Source organism: Pyrus communis, chromosome 8 (assembly GCF_041283825.1).
Source record: "Pyrus communis isolate YQ-2024b chromosome 8, ASM4128382v1, whole genome shotgun sequence".
Taxonomy (NCBI): Eukaryota; Viridiplantae; Streptophyta; class Magnoliopsida; order Rosales; family Rosaceae; genus Pyrus; species Pyrus communis.
The window spans coordinates 3,828,223-3,852,326 of NC_142572.1; the positions used below are offsets into that span (position 1 = coordinate 3,828,223).

The following is a 24,104-nucleotide window of genomic DNA, read 5'->3' on the forward strand; positions in this document are numbered from 1 at the left end:
GGGTGTATTTATACTAGTGGAAGAGATGAGCTTTTAGGATAGTAGAATCCATATTAAACCGAAAGAATCCCAAAGGATATCTAGGAAGTAGATATTGCATTATCTTAAGACTATGATTATTTGCGGCACATGCCAATTCTTAGATTGTAAGGGCTCCAAGATTATAGAATACCCGTTGATTCCTTGCTGGATTAGGTTCCCGAATCTTGCGGAACAAAAATGGTATATCTCAGCGAGGTCGACAGACTTCGCCCACTAACTCTGGAACAGGATGATGGTGGCATCGCTGATCTGTTTAGCCAACTCTGCAATGGAGGCTGTTGAGTCCGTCATCAGACTTACTCCGACCCTAGAAAATTATGGTTCGTAATTGCCCCTATCTAGGCATAAAAAATGACTTGGTCCCCTTAAAAAGGGGTAGTTACCTAGAGATCAAGCCTTTCAGAATAAGCCAGAATACGTACCGTTTTCTTCCTTCAGAGCATGGAGTCCCAACTTCGTTTCTGTGAACTTTTGACGTTCCAAATTCAGTTGTGCGATCTTGAATATTGAGAAGGAGAGGCATCAATGATGAAAAAGTCATGTTACTTGTGCACATATTTAATAAGGAGCAGCCCTATATATCACTGAGCAATCTTTGTTCTTCGAACACATGAATTTATGGGCAAAGCTTTTCAGATTCAATGGTGACATCTTTTGGCACATTGCCTTTAAATAGCTCCAATGTAACTGTGGTTTTTCCTCCAGCTTAGCCTTTAGTTTTCATCATGAAACCTCTTTTTCTATTTCATGCCTTACATTCCAAACCCAGTTCTCTCTTTGAACCTTAGCCATATTTGTCTTTGTCAACGACTGAACTTCATTGGAGTTTTCTAACGACGACTAAACTTCATCAGAGTTAATGGTCCCGGCCAAATCTGTTTTATAGCTTCCATATGAAAATTTGCATGTTAGGGGTAAATGCTTGTCTCCCCCAAGTAATTATATCTTTTTTGCCCTATTCATGAGACTTTATAACAAACATGTATATACACATTATAAACACTTGCAATTTTATTCATGTCATTTATCCTATTTGAATAAAATGTTGGAAAATTTTCCTTCCCTTGCTTCCTAATCGTGGAATAATCTGGTAATCCAACAAATTTCTTCAAAGTAATTTAACTTCGGAGTAATAAGTAATATAATAGAATATGAGCGAGCTTGTAGGCCCCAGACAGAGCTTAAAAGCCCCCTAGGTAACATTGATTTGGAAAAATGTTACCTCTCAAACTTGGTATCCATGAAGATTCCCATTGCGATTATCGGAGTACCACCTTACTCCGACACCGGGTTTAATGCCCATGAAAAATTCTTTTACTATATATTTGTCATAATGTATTTGTCGGATTAAAGATGAAAAAGTGATAAGTCTTACCCAGAATGACCTCCAGAGTTCAAAGTCGAATAAGCGTTCCCTTCTCAATATGTTGTCTTGTTCGTTGACCTTGCCCTGTTTTGGGTTAGAGGATTTATGCTTATAACTAAGAAGGGGCTTCCTTCTCAGTCCTGATTGCTGGTTTGTCCCTAGTGAATCTTAAACAAAAGTTCGTCAGGGACTTGGTCACTTGCATGTGGATCGAAAACACTTTTCAAATCCTTTTGTCAGACCCTATGCATCGGACCAGAGTGTTTCCGATTGGACTACACTTAGTTGGCTTGGCTAAGGCACTTCCGCGTATCGGAGTTCTATTGGAATAAAATTCCTCTTGAGGATTTCCTAGTCTAAATGCCTCATTCAGACCTACTTAACATATGGTGTTGCAGAACTTACTTGACTTAGTACGTTGGTTTAGGATAAGAGTGATTGTACTCAAGGTTGGGACTCAAAGCCACCCTTCAGATTATTCTTGGATCACCTTTTTGTTCATTCCCTCGAATGCATAAAGCATAGGTTTGAGTTTTATAACTCATAACCCATAACCTTTAGGTTGCATAATCTTTTCAAGAGTTGGATGGTGCACTGAAGTTCCAAATCAGGGGGTTATGTGCCATGTCCCCGTACTCGTTACCCGCTAAGCGTAACCACACTTGTTACGTTTCGAGTCTCCCAAATTGCTAATTGAACAATACCCGAAGTTTCAAAGTTTTGTGTTATTTGGGCTTTTTAGGTATTTTCACTACTGCACAAAAGAAAAAAGAACGAACAAGTGGGTATCATAACTCTGAAAAAAAAAAAAAAAAAAAAAAAAAAAGAACTTTGAAAATTCTTTTATTGAAAAAAGACTTGTGTTGACAAAGGGGTGTGATTGAATCCGAAAAGGATTGCCTACATATTCTCGGAAAAGGGAACCAATTTACTGGTGTAGTTCAAGAAAGATGGTACAATGTAAAAATTTTTCATTGGACCATTCTTTGACGAATAGCCTATGGTGAGGCGATACAGAAATGAGTTCTCCAGGGACTTGTATACGTGTAGAGACGGTGATGTGTTAGGCATAGTATCGTCTGAGCTTGGTGATGTTCCACCACTTACTGATCGGAGTTCCATCCATGCGATCAAGGTTGTAAGCAATATTAAGACTCAAGTAGTAGGTAAGAGAATAATTATGCAGATGTTGCGTTACCAGAGATGAACCATAGAATGGTGTATTTATATCAGTTGAGGAGAGGACCTTTTAGCATAGTAGAGTCCGTATTAAACCTAGAGAATCCCATAGGGTATCAAGGAAGTAGATATTGCATCCTCCTAGGAGTTTGATTACTTGCGGTGCACCCTAATCATTAGATTATAATAACTCCAAGATTATAGGAAACCTGCTGATTCCTTGCTGGATTGGGTTCCCGAATCTTGCGGTACAAGAATGGTCTATCTTAACGAAGTCGACGAACATGAACTTCACCCAATGATTCCAGAACATGATGACGGTGGCATCGCTGATCCATTTAGTCAACTCTTAATGGAGGTTGTTGAGTCCATGACCAAATTCCTGAGGTTGGCATATTCGGATCCGTCTTACTCCGGTCCTGGAAAATCATGGCCCATAGTCATGATAATGTCTCTGCGGAGTGGATGATCTATTGGCAGTCCTCTCTTTAAAGTTGTCCAAGTGACTGTTTTGTCATAACTGATAATCTTGGCTTTTTCAGTAAAGAAGCGCTGAGTATACTCCATGATAAACTAGTTGGGTTTCTTGACTACACTGAAGAGATAGTCAGACAAATTATTGACAACATGGTCAAAATTAGCCACAATAGGATAAGAACTTCTATATTCTATAAGGTTCTACTTTTACGTTTATATAATCACATTCTTAAAAATAACTCTTTTTGCAACAGGAAAGATGGGAACTCAATAATTATGTATCGCGAAAAAGGACCACACATAGACAACATGGTCAAGATAACCATAATAACCTTATCACATATGCTATTGGTTGATATTGGATGATGTTGAGAAAAACAAGGCAAAATGAAGCACATATGTAAGTCTCGGGGGAGGTTGAATATCAACTTTTTAGGTGCAAAATAAGACTCAAATTTGTTTTAGAGGTTGGCACAGTTTGGTTCGATGTGGTTCTGGGTTGAAACCAAAACCAAAATCAAATTCTTTTGATGTGTGGTTCAATGCGATTTTGAAGCTTGAACCGAAATAGAACCAAACCATTTAGTTGCGGTTCGGTTCAATTTCAAATGGTTTTGGTTTCAATTTCATACCATTTCCAAATTTGAAAAGAAATTCATGATCACAAAGCTAAAATTCAACTTCAAATAAAGTTCAACATCAAAGGGCCTTATGGCATTAATTTAGGAAAAACCCAATTGAAAGGGTTAAGCTCTAAAACTAAAGTTTAAACAAATTTCAACATCAAAATGCCTTGTGGCTTTTAGTAGTATAACCCGAAAAAATAAATTGTTTCATACTATTCAACAAAAAGGTTTTGGTGCTTCAAGTTTTAAGTCACTACTTTACATCGTTCAACCCTCTCTTTCCCTTTCCTTTTGGAAATTTACTTTTCGAAGGTTGAGGAGGTCTTTGAGCTTGTGAATGAGCTTGAGAAGGCGATACTTGGGAAGGCCTTGGACCTTGTGAAAGTGAAACTAATGGATGAGAAACCAATAAACCTTCTGAACTAGAAGCTTGAGATTGCCTTGAAACTTCTTGTTGTGGTTGTGGATTAAGAGTAAGAGAGGCGATACTTGAATTCAAATTGGTCAACTCTACACAACACAAATACATGAACAATATAAATTACATTAGTTGTTATAAACTTTAAAAATTCCACAAAAATTTCAAACACACATTGAAAAAATAAAATTTAGAAAGCCTACAATATAAGTTACCTAATATCAACATTAAATTAAGGGAGTTTTAACGAAAAGCCCACAGTACTGTTCACTTTAATGAAATACCACATTTTTACACTAAAAAGTCAAACCTGGTACTATTCACTTTACCCTTTATTTTGTCATTATCGTTAAAACTCAAAGTTTTCAAGCCCTTTTCATTAGTTTTCCTTTAAATTAACTATCCCTTTTTATTAATTTTCCAGGTACTTGTATTTTTCATTTTTATTTGCCGTTTTCATTCCACACATGTAGGTAGACAACAACGAATCAGTTACAATCAAAGAAAAACATCAACTTTCCACCCATTCAAGTAAATAAATAGATGGAAAATTCAGTTCACATAGGTAGTTTAATTTCATTCCACCCCTAAATATAAACAACAACTAAGAATCAACAAAAAATGAGTATTGAACATAAGCTACCTGTTCTACAGAAACCCACAAACCCTAATTCACGTATTTAAAACCAAAACTCATGCATGCATTGATTGTTGTAGGAATCATAATATATATATATATATATATATATATATATATATATCTCATAATTTGAATTTGAAGTATACAACGCAGGAATTAGAAAGATTTTTTTTCTTTCAAAATCATTGGAATCGACGAGATAAGGGTTTGGAGAAACGTGTATCAACTTAACACCTTAAAAATCGTCAGAATTTGGTAAATTCATTAAAAAACTATACAGTGGTAAGTGCTGAAATTCATGTGAAACTTATGGACATAAATAATTGACATGGAGATATAGTCTCTTAGTAAACCCCACCTAGGATGATGCAACACTAGTGGACTCCTTTCAAATCAGCCTCATGAAATTGAACTCATATTAAAAGACCCCTTTATTTAATTTTTAATTTTTAATTTTTAGGGTTCGATTTTCGGTCCAAGTCCCCACCCTTTAAGGCAGAAATGAATATTTAAGCATAATTACAAAACCTTATAACTTTTAGGCATCCCCAACAAATCCACAAGACAAGACAAAACTGAATTAGAGTCCAAATTCATAGGCCTGCATTTGCATAACTAGATCAATGTCATGCTTTGCATGGAATACAAATATAGTTTTACATATAACACACAGTCACAGTACTTCCACAGAGATGTCTTCCAATTTGTTTTTGAGTTAAGACACACATATCACTCGCATGTTACAATAACTCGACTTTATTTAGAGATTATAAGGAAGTGCAACTCTCCATCTGTCTCCACTTCTTAACCAGGGAAACTAAGGGAGCCTGAAAATACCGAATACAAAAACCGATTAGCAATTTCATTGAAGATGTTGAAGAATGAAAGCATCATAGCGGTACAATTATACTTAACGAACATCATGAATTTGTGATACGCTGAGGAAAGGAGCCAAACGGCCCAAAGAAACATGAGGTACAGGAGAAAGGAAAAAATAGCATAGCCCACATGAGCACAGGAAAAAATGGCATAGCCCACATGAGCACTTGAGCTAATCAAAGGCTAAAAACAAAACAAAAAACCTACATCAAAACTCAACGGCAACTAAGGCGTGGCAACCCCACTGCTATCTTTGAAAACAAGCTTGTGCCACTAAGGAGATGGACCATGTTCAACCCAAGCTTCCATTAAGACCTTCCTTAAATGGCTTTTTTTACTTAAAAGAAAAGTAAATTAAAATTTTTAAAATTGGTAATGTGTAAAATTCGACCAGATCATGCTGAGATGAATAAGCTTGAGAGAACAACCCATGATAAGCAAGCAAACCCTCCGCGTGGACAGCAAAATATCCCTTATCTACACAGCTCCCTAGTATTTTACTACCCTTATTCTTCGTCGTATCATCAAATAAGCACAAGCCAAAAGTCAAAGCAAAAGCCAACAGCAAATAGCATATATATTAGCAAGCGGCTCACCCCAGTTTGAGAGACAAGATGTCGGAGCAGTCATCTTCAAGAGAGAGAGCACTGCTGGAGCAGGCGGTGACATTTGTGGCTGATTCAGATGTCATGCCTTCTTCTCCAACATTATTCAGGTTTTCCAACTCCATGATCGCCGCCGGTTCGATATCTCCTCTAGCTGATAACATCACCAACTGCCATGCAAAAACAACAAAGAAAAAGATCGCCCATATTTAATTTTTAATTAAGATTTATTACTTTCATTAAATAAAAATAAAATAGAAGAAAAAATATAAATGGTGGTAGTTTCTTACCCTCTGCTTTAGCTGGTTGTTAGCTTCTATAAGCTCAGCTCCCTGCATGTATAATCAGGGCATAGAAGAGGACAACAAAGCAAAAATTCATTAATGTTTATTATTTTCTTTTCGGGAAATTCTGGACTATTTGTATATATTTGTGGCTATTCCATAAATAGACACAGACAACAATCATCTATTTAATTACAAACCTTGTTAGTAAGTGCCATAATCTCACTCATAATCTTTTTTTCCTGAAATAAACGGGAAATTTGAAATTAGATGTTGCTATATATACATATATAGTCCAAAATATTTCTTTAGTAAAATAACCTAGTTAAAGTACGGAAAATACATGGTTCAGCTCTATTCTTTACAACCAAGAAATAAAAAGGTCAAGTCTACATTCAATTTGACCAAAGTCTAAATTTGAAAGATACGCCTGCAAAAGAATAGTCAGATTAGAAACTTGTTGATTTTTTTTATTAGGGTAATGGTAGGAAGACTAAATATTGTATACTAAATCACTTACTTAAGTATTGATTAACGTGCTTATTTGTTATTAATGACACATCATTTAATCAAAAATTTAATTATAAAATTCAGTCTACCTAGCATTACTCCTTTGATTAAACAAAAAGGTGTATACGAGGCACAATGTGTCGATCTATTTATTTGATTAAGCTCGGTCATGGCTCACTCAAGCATAGGGCAAAAAGTTAAGAGCAAGAAGTGCAGCATTATTTTATGGAGTGTTAATAACAAATTTCTTATTTGAACAAAATTAAGATATTTGTTTTATTCTTTCCAAGAACAATATTTGAACAATGACTAATTAAGTAATAAATCGTCCGGATCATTGTACAATAATATGTATTAAGCCTCAGTTTTAAGTAATACCTTAGTTTTAATTACACGGCCAACGCTTGCTTCCACCATTTTTTCTAGCTTGTTCAGTTGATCCAGATCCAAGTCTTGAAGGTCCTCACCCTTCATCTGCCTTTTGCATGCCAAACCAGTTTCAGCAGACTCGTCAAACGGTCATACCAGCCTAATTAACCACCATATATCTTACAAACAAATCGATAAATTATAATTACCTCAGCTTGCGGGTCTTATCCTCAAGTTCCTTACTCAGCCTGATCGTGTTTTCTTTCTCCGACTAATTAAATGGGAAAGATATTTATATCATCATTTAGATAATCTACTCTGTCACGTGAAAAGCTTATAAACATTAGGCTCAAAAAGAAACAAGAAAGAATAAAAAAATGTAATCTGTCACAAGAAAACTTAGAATGTTCAATGGAAGTTAAAACTATAACTTGGAGTCATTACTCAACCCCAAGTACTTGCACATATTTAGTCTAACAGGCCAACCCTGCTGCATGCATATATAGAAGTCTAACTTTTAATGCTGTAAAAATATATTCCGATGCTCCAAGTGCAGATCAAAGAAAATATTACATTCACTTGACACAATTAATTGTTGTACCATTAAAAATGTAAATTCTAGAGCAAAGTGGAAAAAAAAAAAAAAAAAAAAAACTAATATTGAACTGAATAACCTGCAGTTGGTGAAGCGTGATTTGATCCGATTTTTCCCCACCAGTATGTGATTTGTACCTTGCAATCACATCCTTGGTACTTGACAACATAAAGGGATAAACTATAATTAGTATGTTTCATTATTACTTATAAATTATTCACATAAAAATAAAATTATATCCAACATAAAACCAATAGTGCTTGCATGTTGCACTTGCAAACACTTTTGCAATAATCCCAATAAATTAGTATTTGCATGTTGTATGCGGTTTTGTACGAGATCGTTATTTACTCTGCTCTTTTCTGGTTTTATTTTTTTTTACAAAAATAATTTAAAAACCGAGACTGAAATCAACCAATTTTGAACATGCATGCAAACAGAAAAACTGCTAGAATAAAATACCCCAAAAACATGCACATGAAATGCAGGAGGACTAATTTACCAAGAAGAAAACAAAATTAGGACAAATCAATACAATTTGGAGATAATTCATCAAGATTAACCAGCCACAACATGTCAACAACTATCTCTTTGGAGATATTTGGTTCTAACCGTTGCAATCCAACCAGCCAAAAGGCCCAAATCATTAGGGCAAAGCTTTTGGTTACCCATATCGAAAGGTCAAGTCGGAATATTGTATATGAGATAATGAGATCATCAACTAAGGATACAGAACAACAAATAGGCAAAACCAACGTTGGGACTATCAGGTAACTAAAAGTGGGACTAAAAGTCTAAGTCAGTACCTCTCACATCAACTCGAGCATCATTGCAAATAGGATAATGCTTAGGCACTCATTTATGAGGAGGGAGATTCTCTCTCCTTCTAATCTCTCTTCTCTATTTGAACGGTCACGGCTAAGCCACATCAACATTTTATATTGATTTTTTTTTATAAAGACAATAAGACAAAAAATAATGTGTGAAAAAATGGAAGGAAAAGGGAAGAGAATAGGAGAGGAGACAAAAAACATGTTTTAATATTATTGAAATATTTTAATATTTCAATAAAACAAAGAACACTTGGCATTTTTTGATTGATAGTAAGCACTTAAGTATTATTCATGCAAATGTACTCACTTTTGATTTTGACCCATTAATATTGTAACGCATGTTATATTATTTTAAAAAAAATAATAGACATGTTTAATTTTTCTTTAGCTTTAAAAACAAAAAACACATAATATCTTTTGATTGAATCAAATTAAAAAGTGAGTATATGCCTAAGTATTATCATTTTTTTGTTGGCTTGATTGGTCTCTTTGATCCTGAATTTGTCAATGATCAACTATATTTTCAAAAGGTTTTCGATACAATAAACAAATAGAAATAAAAACAAGCAATTCTTGCTAACTTTTGACCATTTTTTTTCTTGGCAAAGTTTTCAAGTTTCTACCTTGTGCTTTTAATCTCGTCCACTGCCGCACAAAAAAAAAAGGGATAAAAAGAGAGAATCACATACATCTAACCAACTTAATAACTCTACTTACAAGTAATGACTGATTTGATAATTTACTAAGTCCATCTAGTTAGAGCCATCCAACTTTAGTGGAAAAGACCTAAACATAATGCACTTAATTTGGAGGGATATCTTGGGGATACGAGAGTTAATATACTAATTGTTTTCCTTGTATATTTTCAAAAGGTGAAAGATCCTATGAGTTGTTTCCTAGACTATTAAGACTCATTTATACGACCTTAATATTATAAGTAAACGAATTGTGTTTCCTTGTTAATTGGAAGATTAATCCAAGCACACAGTACTTTTTTATTGGTCTTAGGTATCTTAGGACTTAATTAGGAGGCTTATTATTGTAGCACTAATTCCACAATTGTCAAGTCTTCACTATCTGCTTATGCAAGAATGTTGAGGTACACCTTCCAAGTCAACCCTCTTTCACATTTGGTTCCTATAATAGTTCCCTTAAGAAGACCACTCTCCGGAACACTGGAAACCTCCTCCGAAAGTGGGTGTTGGGGGTGCTTATATATTCTATACTATAGTACTTAAGGACTTTCGCTTCGTAATCAATCGAATACAAGATGTTAGAAGGCGGGCTAACTCTATTACTTGAAGCCACTTGATCTTGGACAAATATCCTTAAAATCCATAACCCGACACTTGTTAAGATAACATTTCATCAATCACTCAAAACTAGTACTAAAGGACCATCCATAAGCTATACAAAACTTAACATGCACTTCCTTGACTATAATTTACGGCAAAATTGGCAATCCATTCTCATGTTTACCGCAAAAATGGAGGCACCTAACCTTGTATATACTTCATTGATGTGTCGTGTTCACTGTTGCTGCATGAGATTCTCAAATGAGAAATCCTCTTTTCACATCCGCTCAAGGGGATGCAGGCAAGTAACATGTTTGAAAATTTTAGTATGATAAAGTTTTTAATATTTTATATTTAGATAGGTGAAGAACTTTAATAGTAAGTTTTATCCAGCTTTAGACGACGTTATTATGAGTAGTCTCTAAATTGCACAAACATATCACACACATATGCATTGTATATTATTTGCTTGATATATTTGGAGAGAAGTTGGGCTTGTAAAGAGGTGAATGAAACCTAATTTGTGTCCCCCAATTTTGAGTTTCTGAGAACAATGTCCAAAGCATCTTGAATGAGAAGTAAGCTATACAGAATGCTTTGATATTCTTATAGCAACTCAAAAATGCTTGGTTTGATGTTACGTTAAAATTTTGGACCAAAAAAAAAAATGTTAGGTTAAAATGCTGTCGGTGCTGATGAAGTGTATCCGATGGCTTTGAGAAAGATTTTTAACTATGAAAAAAATATTCTAAACTTTCCATGAGAGCTTGAGATGTAGGAACCCCAAAGCCCCAAGTTTAGTAAATAAGTTGGTGGTTGGCGTTGGCTAAACTTGGATTTAGTAGCAAGGCTAAAGCGTTTAGGGTGGTCGACGAATTTTGTCCATGGAGCTTGGGTTTCAAAAGTAAGAGAGTAAAAAGAGCTTAAAAACTTGAGGTTATGGAAGAAAAAATTGAAGTCATACTTGTGGATGGCTTATTGGGAAGCTTGCAGCAGCCAAGACAGATTTCTTGCAGCTAGGAGAAGGAAGTCCTCCATACCTACAGTTGAAGGAAGTAATAGAAAATGCTTTATGCTAGAATGCTTGCAATACCAATATCCTCTCCTCTTGTTTTCTTAATACACGCCCAATATATAGAGGTTGAACCACTGTCTTATTTCTAGTGAGCAAAAGGAGGCACTATAACAGCAACAACAACAAAGTCTTATCCCACTAAATGAGGTCGACTATTGTATTTTTGATGACCCGCTCTTGTTGGTGATCACATGCTCTTCTATCTTTTTAAAGAAAGTATAGACTAAAAAGATATCACATGCCAATGCAAAATCTAAGATGTTGGCCAATATACATATAGAGGTTGAAAAATTATCTTCCTTATAGTGAGTAAGAAGAGGCGTTGGAAACTACTTGTTTTCAGTGATCATCGGAATCTTCTTCCAAAAGTAGCTTTTTGTTCTTTCTTAATTTACAAAAGCATTTTCAATTTGTTCCTTTGTTGCTTTAGATAATGTTTATAGAGGTGTGTTTTTAGGAAGTAAACACATATTTTTGGGTCAAAATCAAAGGAATAATGGTAGTAGACCGAGGTGAGGTGAGCTCTAGCACGGTAATAACAGATCATGCACAAGGCAATGAGATTTGAGTAGTTCGCTGGGCAGCATCCACTTCGTGTTGTATTTAGTAATTATTTGACATGGGCATCCCACTTGGAAATCTGTTAGATTTAGGAGACTTTCACAAGAAGAATGGGAGAGGTGAGAAAAATGGAGAGTGATTCCAGAGTAAGTTAGCCTAATCTTTTGCTTGGAGGTGGCTGCTTTATATATCCATGAGAGACCCCACAGCTGGTTGACATGTGGCTCAATCCAGGTGATGGAGAGTACATAAAAACACAACCGGTCAAAAATAGCCTTTCCAGCCTCGAGGCACCAATATCTATTCATATCTGATCGACATCTGGCATCTCAAAATGTGATGGGGTGTAAGGGCTTTATGGTCGACACGTGCCCTACATATAATGCCCAAGCCGACATGGTACAATTAAACAAGAGCAACTCGGCTGAGTCGGCTGAGTCGGCTCAGTTCTCTCAGTGGTGACCAAGCTTAGTAGAGCTGACATGGATAATCATTCTATGGCCTGGCTATCAACAAAGGGAATGAGGTCAACTCGCCTTGGTTATCGGGTGGTGATGACCACAACTTAGTCAAGTTGACATGGATGATGTCCCTAAACTCTAAATTCACGCGACGATTCCTTATTGGTGCATCCGATTTGGAAAAGGAATAGATAAAGAGTCTAATAATAAAATAGGAAGATCTAGATAACAAAAAGCTCATGCACTCTCTACCAAATAGATGTGTTAACATCTTATAAGCTAGTAAGCTAGTTTTAGATTTTCATTAACAAAATAAACGATGTACAAGACACCACCATACAATAAAGGCATCTTTTCTATGCACGTTGATTTGGAATGACAGATTGATACACTAAATCCTATAGTATACATTCTAGGTTAAATAGACCACTTTAGAAATGGTATTTTAGTTTTATTAATATTGTCATCACTTACTATGTGGAGGGAATATTTTTTTTAACTAAAACATAAGCACAACTTTATCTAAATTCTTATTCCACAATTACATTTCTACATTTTAATCTCACCCTTCCTCTCATGCACATTATTTATGGAAGTAGGTTTAAATCTTTGCAACTACTCAGGTTCGTTTATTGTTTCATGCATGCATATAAAAAAAACAGGTTATATACGGCCAATAGCTGCACCGCTCATTGCCCTACTTGACGCATGCATGCATATTTCCTTCTCAAAGGTCTTCAAGGCTTCTACGATGAATCCCCAAGTTTTCATCATATCACTTTATTCCTAGTAAGAAAAATCCAAAGCATATATATATATATATATATGTATATATAATTGAATGTTCGTATTTTAAGTCCTTACAAATTAACCGTCATTGTAGTTTAGGTGGGGAGGATGAAGGACAACTTTTGGAACATAACCCAACATCATGTGTTGAAGTTGACATGGATATACATATACATATACATATACATATTGGTATGTATATATATTGTAAGTAGATAGTGCTACACTCTTTTACTAGCTAGAGTATTTTATAATTATTTTATGTTGTCAAATTATTTATTTATAACTGATTATTTGAATTCTAGTAAGAATGATGGTCTAAGAAATAATATACCGTGTATCTAGAAAGGGAAACGGTGTACCCCATTTAAAAGGATACTCACATATATTCTTCATTTCATAAACCCCAACTAATATTTTATATATTATTATCTACAACCGATTTGTGATAGGTAGGGGAAATCAGATTAAAGCGGCAAGATAAACTATGAAAAGCAAAGAGTGGCTTATATATATATATATATATATATATATATATATATATATATATATATATTATTATCTACAACCGTAAAATAGTAATAAGATTACATTTCACTAGACAAGTGGCTTATATATATATATATATATATATATAGATTTCTGCATGGCGGACACGATTGCATTTAGCATGAAAAGCAAAGAGATCAGCAAGTAACTTACAAAGAATCACCACAATTCCACATATTGAAGGCATGTAAAACTACGAAAAATGTTCTCAAACTGGGACACCTAGCTAGAAGTTGTCTCAATCAAAAGTACACCTCACTTTTCTGAACTGGAAATTATGTAGTTATCCTCGTACTAGCTAGTTAACTCTCTCTCTCTCTCTCTGGGTGAAAGTTCTTAGATTCTCTAGCCTTTCTTCTGTGCCTTATCTAGCTGACACCATAAATTATGTGTGCCTGTGTACATGCGTGGATGACCTATCTAGCTAGTTAGCACTTTCCTCCTTATATATACATATAAAATTTTTTGACTCTAATGCTGAATCTTTCTCTCTCTCTCTCTCTCTAAGAGAGAAGTCAGGTCAGGTACTTGGTTATATTAATTTGTTCAGGTAAGGAAAATTCGAAAGAATTTAGAAGGCGGTGGGATGTTGTACAGTATTTGTACCTGGAGCTTGAGTAATCAAAGAGCTTGCCAGTTTGAGAAAATATGATAACAGCAACTTCAGATTCACACAGAATCGACAGCTCTTCAGCTTTCTTGAAAATCCCTCTTCTCCTCTTTGAGAAGGTCACCTGCCTTGCCGGCAAGTAGTCGATCCTCCTAATCTTGATCTTCTCATTCATCCTTTTCACCATGTCTTTCTACCCCTGCAAAAACAACTAAATCAAATAAATAAAATAAACCAACCACTTTTCACATATATATAATCGTTCACAAACTAAAAAACTAGCATATATTTTCTGGGTTTTTTTTTTCCCATAATTTTAAAGATTATTGACCTCAAACCCTAGCATCTCAGATCTAATAACAGATTATTGACCTCAAACCCTAGCATCTCAGATCTATATAAGAAAAACAAAACCCAGAAAAACTGACCACAATCAACTGTCCAACAAGCCTACAGTATTTGAGGAGGAGGAGGAGGAGGAGGAAGACCATACATAAATTAATTACACTGGGTTTTCCGTTATTATTTGTTTACCTTCGTTGGGGGGTTCAGGTCTGAAGTTTTGGGAAATTTGCAGAACAGCGAAAGAAAAGCCAGCAATTCTGGAAAGAGAAGAAAATGGAGAAGAGAGAGAGTTGGGGCGCCGCCGGCAGTTCAAGAAAGGAAAGGTTGCTAAATTAATTTTCCTATTTATGGAAAAATAGGAAATATCTTTCTTTGGTATCCACTATTTGCGCCTTTTTCTTTTTTTAGATATTTTTTGGGAAAACAAGGTTAGAAACGTGGAACGCAAATCAGTTGGTGTGATGAGTGATGAATGCGATCACGACCGTCTATAATATGTGGACTGGACGACAGTAAGGCTGGGGATTCTCAGTTTAATTCTTTTTACGTACCACACGGTTTGATTTTCCTCACCCACTTCGTCTTTCACACTTCTTTATCCCAAAGAGCGGCGGTAGCTGCAAACGGCGATCTCTGCGACACTTGTTGGCAATACTCATTCCCACTTGTGAAACAAAACTCCCCAAACCCGAACGCCCCGAGTTTCAGTAGCCGTATTCTCCAAACCCTCTTCCACCATTGCCATCCCGGCCCTCTCGTTTTCTCTGCAGAGCAATATCGTCTTATGATTTTACTAATTTAGATAAATTATGGTCAGTGGTTCTATATCTCCCTCTCCTCTTCTCTGCAATCTCGTCATGTGACTGAATCTTCATTTTTTTTCTGTGGCGGTGGTTTGTTGAGATCTGTAAAAAAACCAAAATTATTTTCATGTATCTGCAGAATATGTAAGTTCGCTGAGCCGCGGCACCGCTAACAGATCAAAGAATACCTGTTGCCAATCCACCAGTATAGGTCCCGCCTAACTCCTGGAAGGCTCCTTCTCCTGTACCCAACAGATTTGATTTAGGGTTTGTCAGACAGACGGCGGCAGGAGAAGAGGGGCATCGCCGACATAAGGGACATAAAATGCGAAATGAAATATGGTAAGAGAGAATGCATGGCAGTAAGTGTATGATAGGAAAAGCATGGACATCTAATTGGAAAACCGAGCGAATGTACAATTATAACCGACACGTGTCAATTCCAAGCTTTGAATTTACTGTCTACTTTATCTGAATTATTGAAATAGTAATGTTTATAAGCAACCTCCATTTAAGCCATATTTTACAAATTGTATTTTATTAATCATATGACTTTATCCGAATCATATGATTTTATCGTCGATGATTAAATTATCATTTAATTGTTGATTAATATGTTTATTTTCTATTAATGACACATCACCAAATTTACAAATACGATCTAAAGAATTAATCTATTGCCATGCCGCATGGAACACATATATAACACAAAATGGCACTCCCCCGGATATGTCTTCCAATAACTCGACTTCATTTACTAATTTTAAGGAAGTGCGCTCTCCATCTTGGTCAACTTCTTAACTAGGAAAACTAAGGAAGCCTGAAAATAGAGAATACAAAATTAATTAGCAAGTTCACTGAAAATGTTGTAGCATCCTGGCCGTACAGTTATACCAACATCATGAATTTGCGATCTCGTACGAAACCATGCAAGTGATTTTATGTGCCGTATGCTGTAGTATTGACAGAGTGGAATCCCATATTTTCGGTTGAATAACGGCCGGTGATCGTCACTGTAACAATCTATTAGTTGACAACTTAATATGAAATCATGCTAGTGATTCACATTACATAAAATAAATATGCACAGGTAGTGCAAGTAATGGAGAATTTATCGTATGATCAATGTTAGACACTAATCCAGTAGCTAGGTTAGACGATTCAGATAATATTTGTAGAAAAGTTTAAAAAAAAAAAAAAAAAAAAAAAAAATTAGTTTCAATGGATAACACATCCGTGCCATCCTCCACTATTTACCTTTGGTTTTCTCCAGATTTTTTCTTTTGGGTGAGGAAACAAACCAAACGCCCCAAAGAAACATTAGGTACATGAAAAAATTCAGAACAAAACCCAAATGAGCACTTGAGCTAATCTATTGACGTACAAAAAAAATTCACAACAGTCGGTTTTTCTTTAATTTGGTACAAACTAGTTGGTTTCTTCAAATATTAATTCTCTGTTTTTAAGTAATAATGGGCTAAAATAAAAAACAGGAAAACCTATATCAAAACTCAACGTCAAAGAAGGCCTGGTAATCCCAATTTTATCTTTGAACACAAGCTTGAGCTCGCCACGAAAGAGATGGACTACGTTCAACCCAAGCTTTTATGAAGACCTTTCCTAATGGGTTTTTTTTTTCCCTTAAAAGAAAAGAAAATTTAAGTGCTTTAAACCGGTAATGTGTAAAATTCGACCTGATCATGCTGAAATGAATCAGCTTGAGAGAACCACCCACGATACGTAAGCAAAAGCTCCGCGAGGACAGCAAAATATCCCTTGTTAGCTTCTAGCGGCTCAGCTCCCTGCATGTATAATCAGTGCATGCAGAGGACAACAAAGCAAAAGTTCATTAGTGATTAATTATTTTCTTTCTGGAAACTCTATTTTATATATAGACACAGAGACAACAATCATTTATTTAACTACAAACCTTTTTCTCACTCGTAATTTTTTTGTTTCCCTGAAAGATGGAAATTTTGAAACTAGATGTTGCTGTATAGATATACAATCCATAAAAAAAATGTTATTCTTACCATATTTTTCATACCACATTTGTACAACATTTCTAATAAAGGTATGGCCTCAGATGTGGTACAAATATGGTATAGAAAACGTGATAAGAGTAGCATTATGTCTTTCGTAAAATAACCTAATTAAAGTATATATACTTGGGTCAAGTTTACATTCTTTACAACTGCCCCAAAAAAAACCAAAAACGAAAAAAGGTAAAGTTTACATTCAAATTAACCAAAGGCTTAACGTGTTGATCTATTTATTTGATTAAGCCCAGCCATAGTTCACTCATGATAGTGAAAAATATGAAATTAGAGGAAGAAGTGCAATATTACTTTTATGGAGAGCTAATAACAGATTCTCTATTTGAACGTTATCAAGACATTTGTCTTATTTTGCAAGAATGATATTTGAACAAAGACTAATTAAGCAATAGATCATCCGGATCTTTGCACAATAATACGTACTAAGACTCAAAAATGTTTTCCTCTATCCGAGGGATACCTAGATTTTAAAAGCCATGGTCAGATGTATTCACATGTAACAGTATAAATTAGCTAGCTAGAGCATACCTTAGTTACAATCACACAGCCAAGGCTTGCTTCCACCTATTTTTCTAACTTCTGCAGTTCATCCAGACCCTAGTCTTGACGGTCCTCACCTTTCATCTGCCTTTTGCATGCCAAACCAATTTCAGCTGACTCTCGTCAAACGATCATCCCAGCTTAATTAACCACCATATATCTTACAAGCAAACTGATAAAATATATTTACCTCGGCTTGCGGGTCTTATCCTCAAGTTCCTTACTCAGCATGATCTTGTTTTCTTTCTCCAACTATTTAACGGGAAATATATTTATACCAAACCATCATTTAGATAGTCTAATCCGTCACAGACTCACATGAAAAGCTTATAAACATCAAGCCCAAAGAGAAACAAGAAAGAAGAAAATCTTAGAACATCACAAAGCACAAAATTGGATATCGCCTATTTTTATGCCAAAAGATGTTTCGTTTATAGATTCCAAAAGTCACAGTGAAGGGAAGGGAAAAAAGGGGCAAAAGATGGACTACTTAAACATGCTTGAGCATGGATATTCAATTGTAGCAATCTCCAGGTCATTTGATTCCTACGTAACAAGAAACCATACATGAAACTTTTTTCCATGAGCAAAACTCAATGATTCAAATGAATACTAACTAATAACACAAGTTAGAATTTATCCAAAAAAAAAAAAAAAAACCAACTTAGAACTTCAATGGAAGTCAAAACTATGACTTGGGGTCATTACTTAACCCCAGGTACTTGCACATATTTAGCCCAAGAGGCCAACCATGATAATGTGACAACTATGGGCCCCACATTTTGATTCAAATTTGTGCCACGTGGACAAACAAACAAACAATTAAAATTGGATACAACTATGATTCTAGGCTGAGCGGAGGGTCGTCTGATTTTGGGCTTAGTCTAATTATCGGCTCCGTGGGCTGATTCTTCAAAATATTTTTTAAATTTAATTTAAATATTTATTTAATTTTTATAATTTATATAATTTCAATTAGTTGTTTGTCCATATGGCACAAATTTGACATCACATTATTAAAAATGTGAGACTCACAGTTGACACATCATCATTTAACATTAAATTAACGGACCGACTAACGGATGTATGATATTTCAACGAAATAGTAAGTTGACGTATGAAATAGCAATGTTCAAAAATGAGTTACGAGTTTGTTATGAGATCCAAACTTGAAGATGCAAAATGTAATTTACCTTTTTATTTATGTTAAAGAAATCATATGCCGTAAAATTACATTCCATAGCTCCAAGTGTATAGATCACAGAATGCGATAATTCACTTGACACAGTTAATTGTTATACCACTAAAATTGGAAAATTAAAGAGCAATTAGGACGGGAAAAAGGAAAACCAATATTCAACTGAATCACCTGCAATTGATCAAACGTGGGTTGATCTGATTTTTCCCCAGAAGTATGTGATTTGAACCTTGCAATCACATCCTTGGTACTTCACAACATAAAAGGATAAAATATAATTAGCATGTTTCATTATTATTTATAAATTATGACACATCTATAATAATAATATTCAACAAAAAAAGAGACAGAGAATTAGTTAGTGCTTGCAAATACTTTTGCAATAATCCCAATAAGTTAGTACTTGCATGTTGTATGCAACCTTGTATGAGATTGTTATTACTATGTTCTTTTCTGGTTTAATTTTTCTTTTACAAAAATAATATAAAAACTGTGACTGAAATCAACCACTTTGAACAAGCATGCAAACAGAATAACTGCTACAATAAAATACCCCAAAACAATAAGACAAAAACATGCACAGTTAAATGCTACAGAACTAATTTACCAACAAGAAAACAAAATTACAACAAATTAATACAGATTTGGAGATAATTCATCAAGATTAACCATCCACAACAATCTCACTTTGGAGATATTTGGTTATGTTGCAAACCAACCACCCAAAAGGCCCAGAACATTAAGGCAAAGCTTTCTGCAGGTTTTATTGCTTGGTCTGGTTACACGGATCAAAATGTCCAGTCGGAATATTATCTATGAGATAATGAGATCACCAACTGAGGATACACGCAACAAAAAGGCAAAACCAACGTTGGGACTATCAGGTTAACTAAGCAAATGGGCCTAAAATGTCCAAGTCAGTTCCTCTCACATCAACTCAGACATTATTGCAAATATGCTTTAATTGTTATATCCGCTACGGCCACTTTTTGGCGGGTGGCTTGATTACCAATCCTGAATTTGTCAATGCTTTGCTACCATAGTTAGCAAAATAATATATGAATAAGGACGACATACAAAATTGCATGAACTATAAGCATATTAAGTTAATGAATCATACAATGAAGTTTTGGAAGGGATAAATTAGGTATAAACTGAGGGAAGAGACATGATTCTCACACATTTAACTTGAGTTCATGCCAGAGCGCTCCACTACAAAAGTAATCTATCTCTTATAGAGATCGATGGAACGATGCAGAGATATGCAAGAGAATTGCACATGGTCTTTATAGATGTGAAAAAGGCATATGATAGGGTACCAAGAGAGTTTGAAAGACTCTAGAGACGAAAGGAGTATGAGTAGCATATATCGAAGCAATCAAGAATATGTATGATAGAGAAAAGATTGTAACTAGAACTCATGAAGAACAAATTGAAAACTTTCCCATAACTATATGATTACACCAAAGCTCAGCATTAAGTCTTTACTTTTTTGCCCTCTATAACTCAAAAGTCATCACTTTACTCCTTGGAACTCAAAATTCGCTCCAGTTTGACTTCCTTCAACTCGATTTTGATCCCATTTTGCCCATTAACTCAAAAGTCGTCATTTTACTCTATAAAACTCAAATTCGCTCCAGATTGCCTTAATTATGTTAATTTTGTTATGTTGAATGTTGACACATAGTGGAGATTTATTATACTTTCTGTTAATTTCGTCATTTTACTCTATAAAACTTGATTTTAATATTTTCTGATTATTGAATGTTACCATATGAAGATTTATAATCAAATTCATTGACATGTGTGGCACAGTCTTATTAGGTGCTGGGTCCCACAAGTTTCAGGGAGGTGACTTTTAAGTTTCAGAGAAAAGAAATAGTCCACAAGTCAAAGTAGAAGGAATTTTGAGTTTCATGGATTAAAATGTTGATTTTGAGTTATAGGTGGCAAAGTGAGATCAAAATTGAGTTCTAGAGTGTAGTTGTAAATAAACCTAAGTTTTATCCTCTAGAAGACTTTATCATGAGTGATCTACAAATTGCATAAACATCACACACAACGAACATATGAATATTATTTCTTTTAGATACTCGGATACTAATTTATGTTGTACTTATGGCGAAATGTTTTGTGGTTAATAGTTGACAGGAATGATGGGAATTTCATGAGTGGAATTGATATGGCTTGATGGGAAGCTTGCAATAGCCGAGATAGGAATTCTACCAGCTAGGAGAAGAAGTCCTTCTGCATGCCTAGTTGAAGGAACATGATAGAAAACGCTTGATGCTAGAATGCTTGCAGCACTAGAATCCTCTCCTCTCGTTCTGTCACCAAATATACGGAGGTTGAAAAGTTCTCATTTATGGTGTGTAAAATTGTACTTGTTTCCAGTAAATATTGAATTCTTTATACATCTTATGGCTATCAAGTATCAACAAAGGGAATGAGGTCAACTCACCATGGTTATCAAGTGCTGATGAACACATCTTAGTCAAGTCGACCTAGATGATGTCCCTCTTCCAGTCGTTCATCATAGTCAACCAAGACAATGAGGTCAGCTCGAATTCCCGACGGTGGGGAGACTTTGGCCATATGTGGGAGTATATCAGTCCTAATCCACGCGACAATTCCTTATCGATATATTTGGTTCGGAATGGTATAGAAAAAGAATGTCGAATAGTAAAAATAGGAATATCTAGATCACAAAAAGGTTATACACTATCTAGTAAATTCTTAGAAGCTACCCCTCAATAAGAATTTTTCTGACACAATAGACAAGTTAAAAAACACCATCCAACAATAAGGGCATCTTTCTATGCGTGATGATTTGGGATGTCATATGGATAAAGTAATCCTATATAACACATTTCAGGTTAAAGGAACCACTTTAAAAGTGATATTTCCCATTTTGTTAATAAAAATGACATCATCACTTACTATGGCGAGTGTCTTTTTTTTTCTTTGCTAAAACAAAAGCACAACTTTATCTAAATTCTTATTCCACAATTACATGTCAAGATATTAATCTCACCCTTCGTCTCATGCACAATATTTATGGAAGAAGGTTTTAATCTTTGCAACTACTCAAGTTAGTTCATTATTTCATGCGTGCATGTGGAAAAACAGGTTATATGTGGCCATAGCTGCACCACTGATTGCCCTACTTGACGCAGGCATACATATTCCTTCTCAAAGGATCTTCAAGGCTTCTATGATGAATTCCAAGTATTCATCACATCACTTTCTTCCTAGTAAGAAAAATCCAAAGCATATATAATTGAATGTTCGTGTTTTAAGTCTTTAGCAAGTTCACTGTATTCATTTACAGGTATTTTAGTTTAGGTGGGGAGAATGAAGGACAACTTTTGGAACATAGCCTAACATCGTGTGTTGAAGTTGTCATGCGTGAATATTTATGGTACGTAGAGAGTAAGTAACTCTTTTACTAGCCAGAGTATTTTATCAATCATTTTGATTTTATGTTGTTAGATTATTTGTTTCGAATTGATTATCTGAATTCTAGTGAGAATGACGGTCTAAGAAAATAATAAACCCCAACTATTATTTTATATGTTGTTATCTTCAACCAATTTGTGATAGGTGGGGAAAATAAGATCAAAGCGGCAAGATAGACTATGAAACTGTAAAATAGTAATAAGATTACATAATTCACTAGACCAGTGGTTCTTATATATATAGACTTCTGCATGGCGGACACGATTGCATGTAGCATGAAAAGCAAAGAGATCAGCATCACGTAAAAAATCGGCACCACTTCACAGATTGAAAGCATGTAAAACTAATAAAATGTTAATTTCTCAAACTAGGACACCTAACTAGAAGTTGTCTCAATCAAAAGTAAACCTCACTTTCCCGAACTAGATATTCTAGATAGCATTCTTAGTACCTTATCTAGTTAAAACTCACTCTCTCTCTCTCTCTCTCTGTCTGTCTTTGTGTACATGAATAGATTATCTATCTAGCTATTTAGCACTCTCTGGTCATTTGGGAATACATAACTTTTTGATCCAAATGACTGAATCTCTCTGTCTCTCTCTCTCAGAAGGAGAGAAGTTATCAAGTCATGTACTTGGTTATATTTGTTCAAGTTGGGAAAATTCAAAAGAATTTATAATGCGGTGGGATGTTGTACAGGGTTGGTACCTGGAGCTTGAGAAATCAAAGAGCTTGCCAGTTTGAGAAAAGATGATAACAGCAGCTTCAGATTCACATAGAATCGACAGCTCTCCAGCTTTCTTCAAAATCCCCTCTTCTCCTCTTTGAGAAGGTCACCTGCCTTGCCGGCAAGCAGTCGATCTTCCTGATCTTGATCTTCTCCCTAATCATTTTCTCCAATTCTTCCTACCCCCTTCAGAAACAATAATTCAAGTAAAATAAAATAAACCAACCACTTCGAATTTCCAAATACATATAAATGTCCACAAACTCAAAAACTACCTTATATTTTCTGGGTTTCTGATAATTTTAAGGATTATTGACCACAAACCCTAGCGTTTCAAATCGAAATAAATAAAACAAAACCCAGACCAACCCACCAACCACAATCAACTGTCCAATATTTCGTATTTACCATAAATAGAATAAGAAGAAAAAAGGAAAACCATACAGAAATTAATTACTGGATTTTCCTCGGTTTTTTTGTTTACCTTCGTCGGGGTGGTTTCAGGTCTGAAGTTTTGGTCTGACCAGGAAATTTGCCGAGCAGTGAAAGCCAGCAATTTTGGAAAGAGAATGGGAGAGAGAGAGAGAGAGAGAGAGAGGAGAGAGAGAGGAGAGAGAGAGTTGGGCGCAGCTGGTTTGTTCAGGAAAGGAAAGGCAGCGAAATTTCTTTCCCATTTATGGAAATTTACCATTGTGCCTTTTTCTATTTTTGCGGATATTTTTTTGGAAATTAAGGTAATAAAACCTGGACCGCAGATCAGCAGGGGACCGATCACCACCGTTTGGTTAATATGCCGACCGATCACCGATCTA

General features: G+C 35.2%; 1 protein-coding gene and 1 pseudogene across 6 annotated transcripts; both read right to left on the minus strand.

The window, feature by feature from the left end:
• Positions 1–5,328: 5,328 nt before the first annotated feature.
• LOC137717362 (MADS-box protein AGL24-like) lies at positions 5,329–15,197 on the minus strand. 5 transcript variants are annotated; one of them, XM_088698523.1, is made up of 9 exons: positions 15,060–15,197; positions 14,160–14,362; positions 8,070–8,148; positions 7,605–7,666; positions 7,405–7,504; positions 6,717–6,758; positions 6,523–6,564; positions 6,224–6,402; positions 5,329–5,575 (listed from the first exon to the last, which is right to left on the minus strand). In XM_088698523.1, exons 2-9 carry the CDS (start codon positions 14,348–14,350, stop codon positions 5,566–5,568), a joined length of 705 nt encoding a protein of 234 aa, XP_088554649.1. In that variant the 5' UTR covers positions 14,351–14,362; positions 15,060–15,197; the 3' UTR covers positions 5,329–5,565. The 5 variants fall into 5 exon arrangements, with proteins under 5 accessions (XP_088554649.1, XP_088554648.1, XP_088554647.1 ...); XM_088698522.1 differs by having other exon boundaries at positions 14,160–14,374; positions 15,060–15,175; XM_088698521.1 differs by having other exon boundaries at positions 14,160–14,374; positions 14,698–15,063.
• A 554-nt stretch (positions 15,198–15,751) lies between these two features.
• LOC148694624 (MADS-box protein AGL24-like) lies at positions 15,752–23,476 on the minus strand (annotated as a pseudogene). The gene is made up of 6 exons (XR_015965249.1): positions 23,274–23,476; positions 19,278–19,356; positions 18,099–18,160; positions 17,897–17,996; positions 17,006–17,113; positions 15,752–16,131 (listed from the first exon to the last, which is right to left on the minus strand). The product of XR_015965249.1 is annotated as an MADS-box protein AGL24-like (transcript).
• Positions 23,477–24,104: the final 628 nt, after the last annotated feature.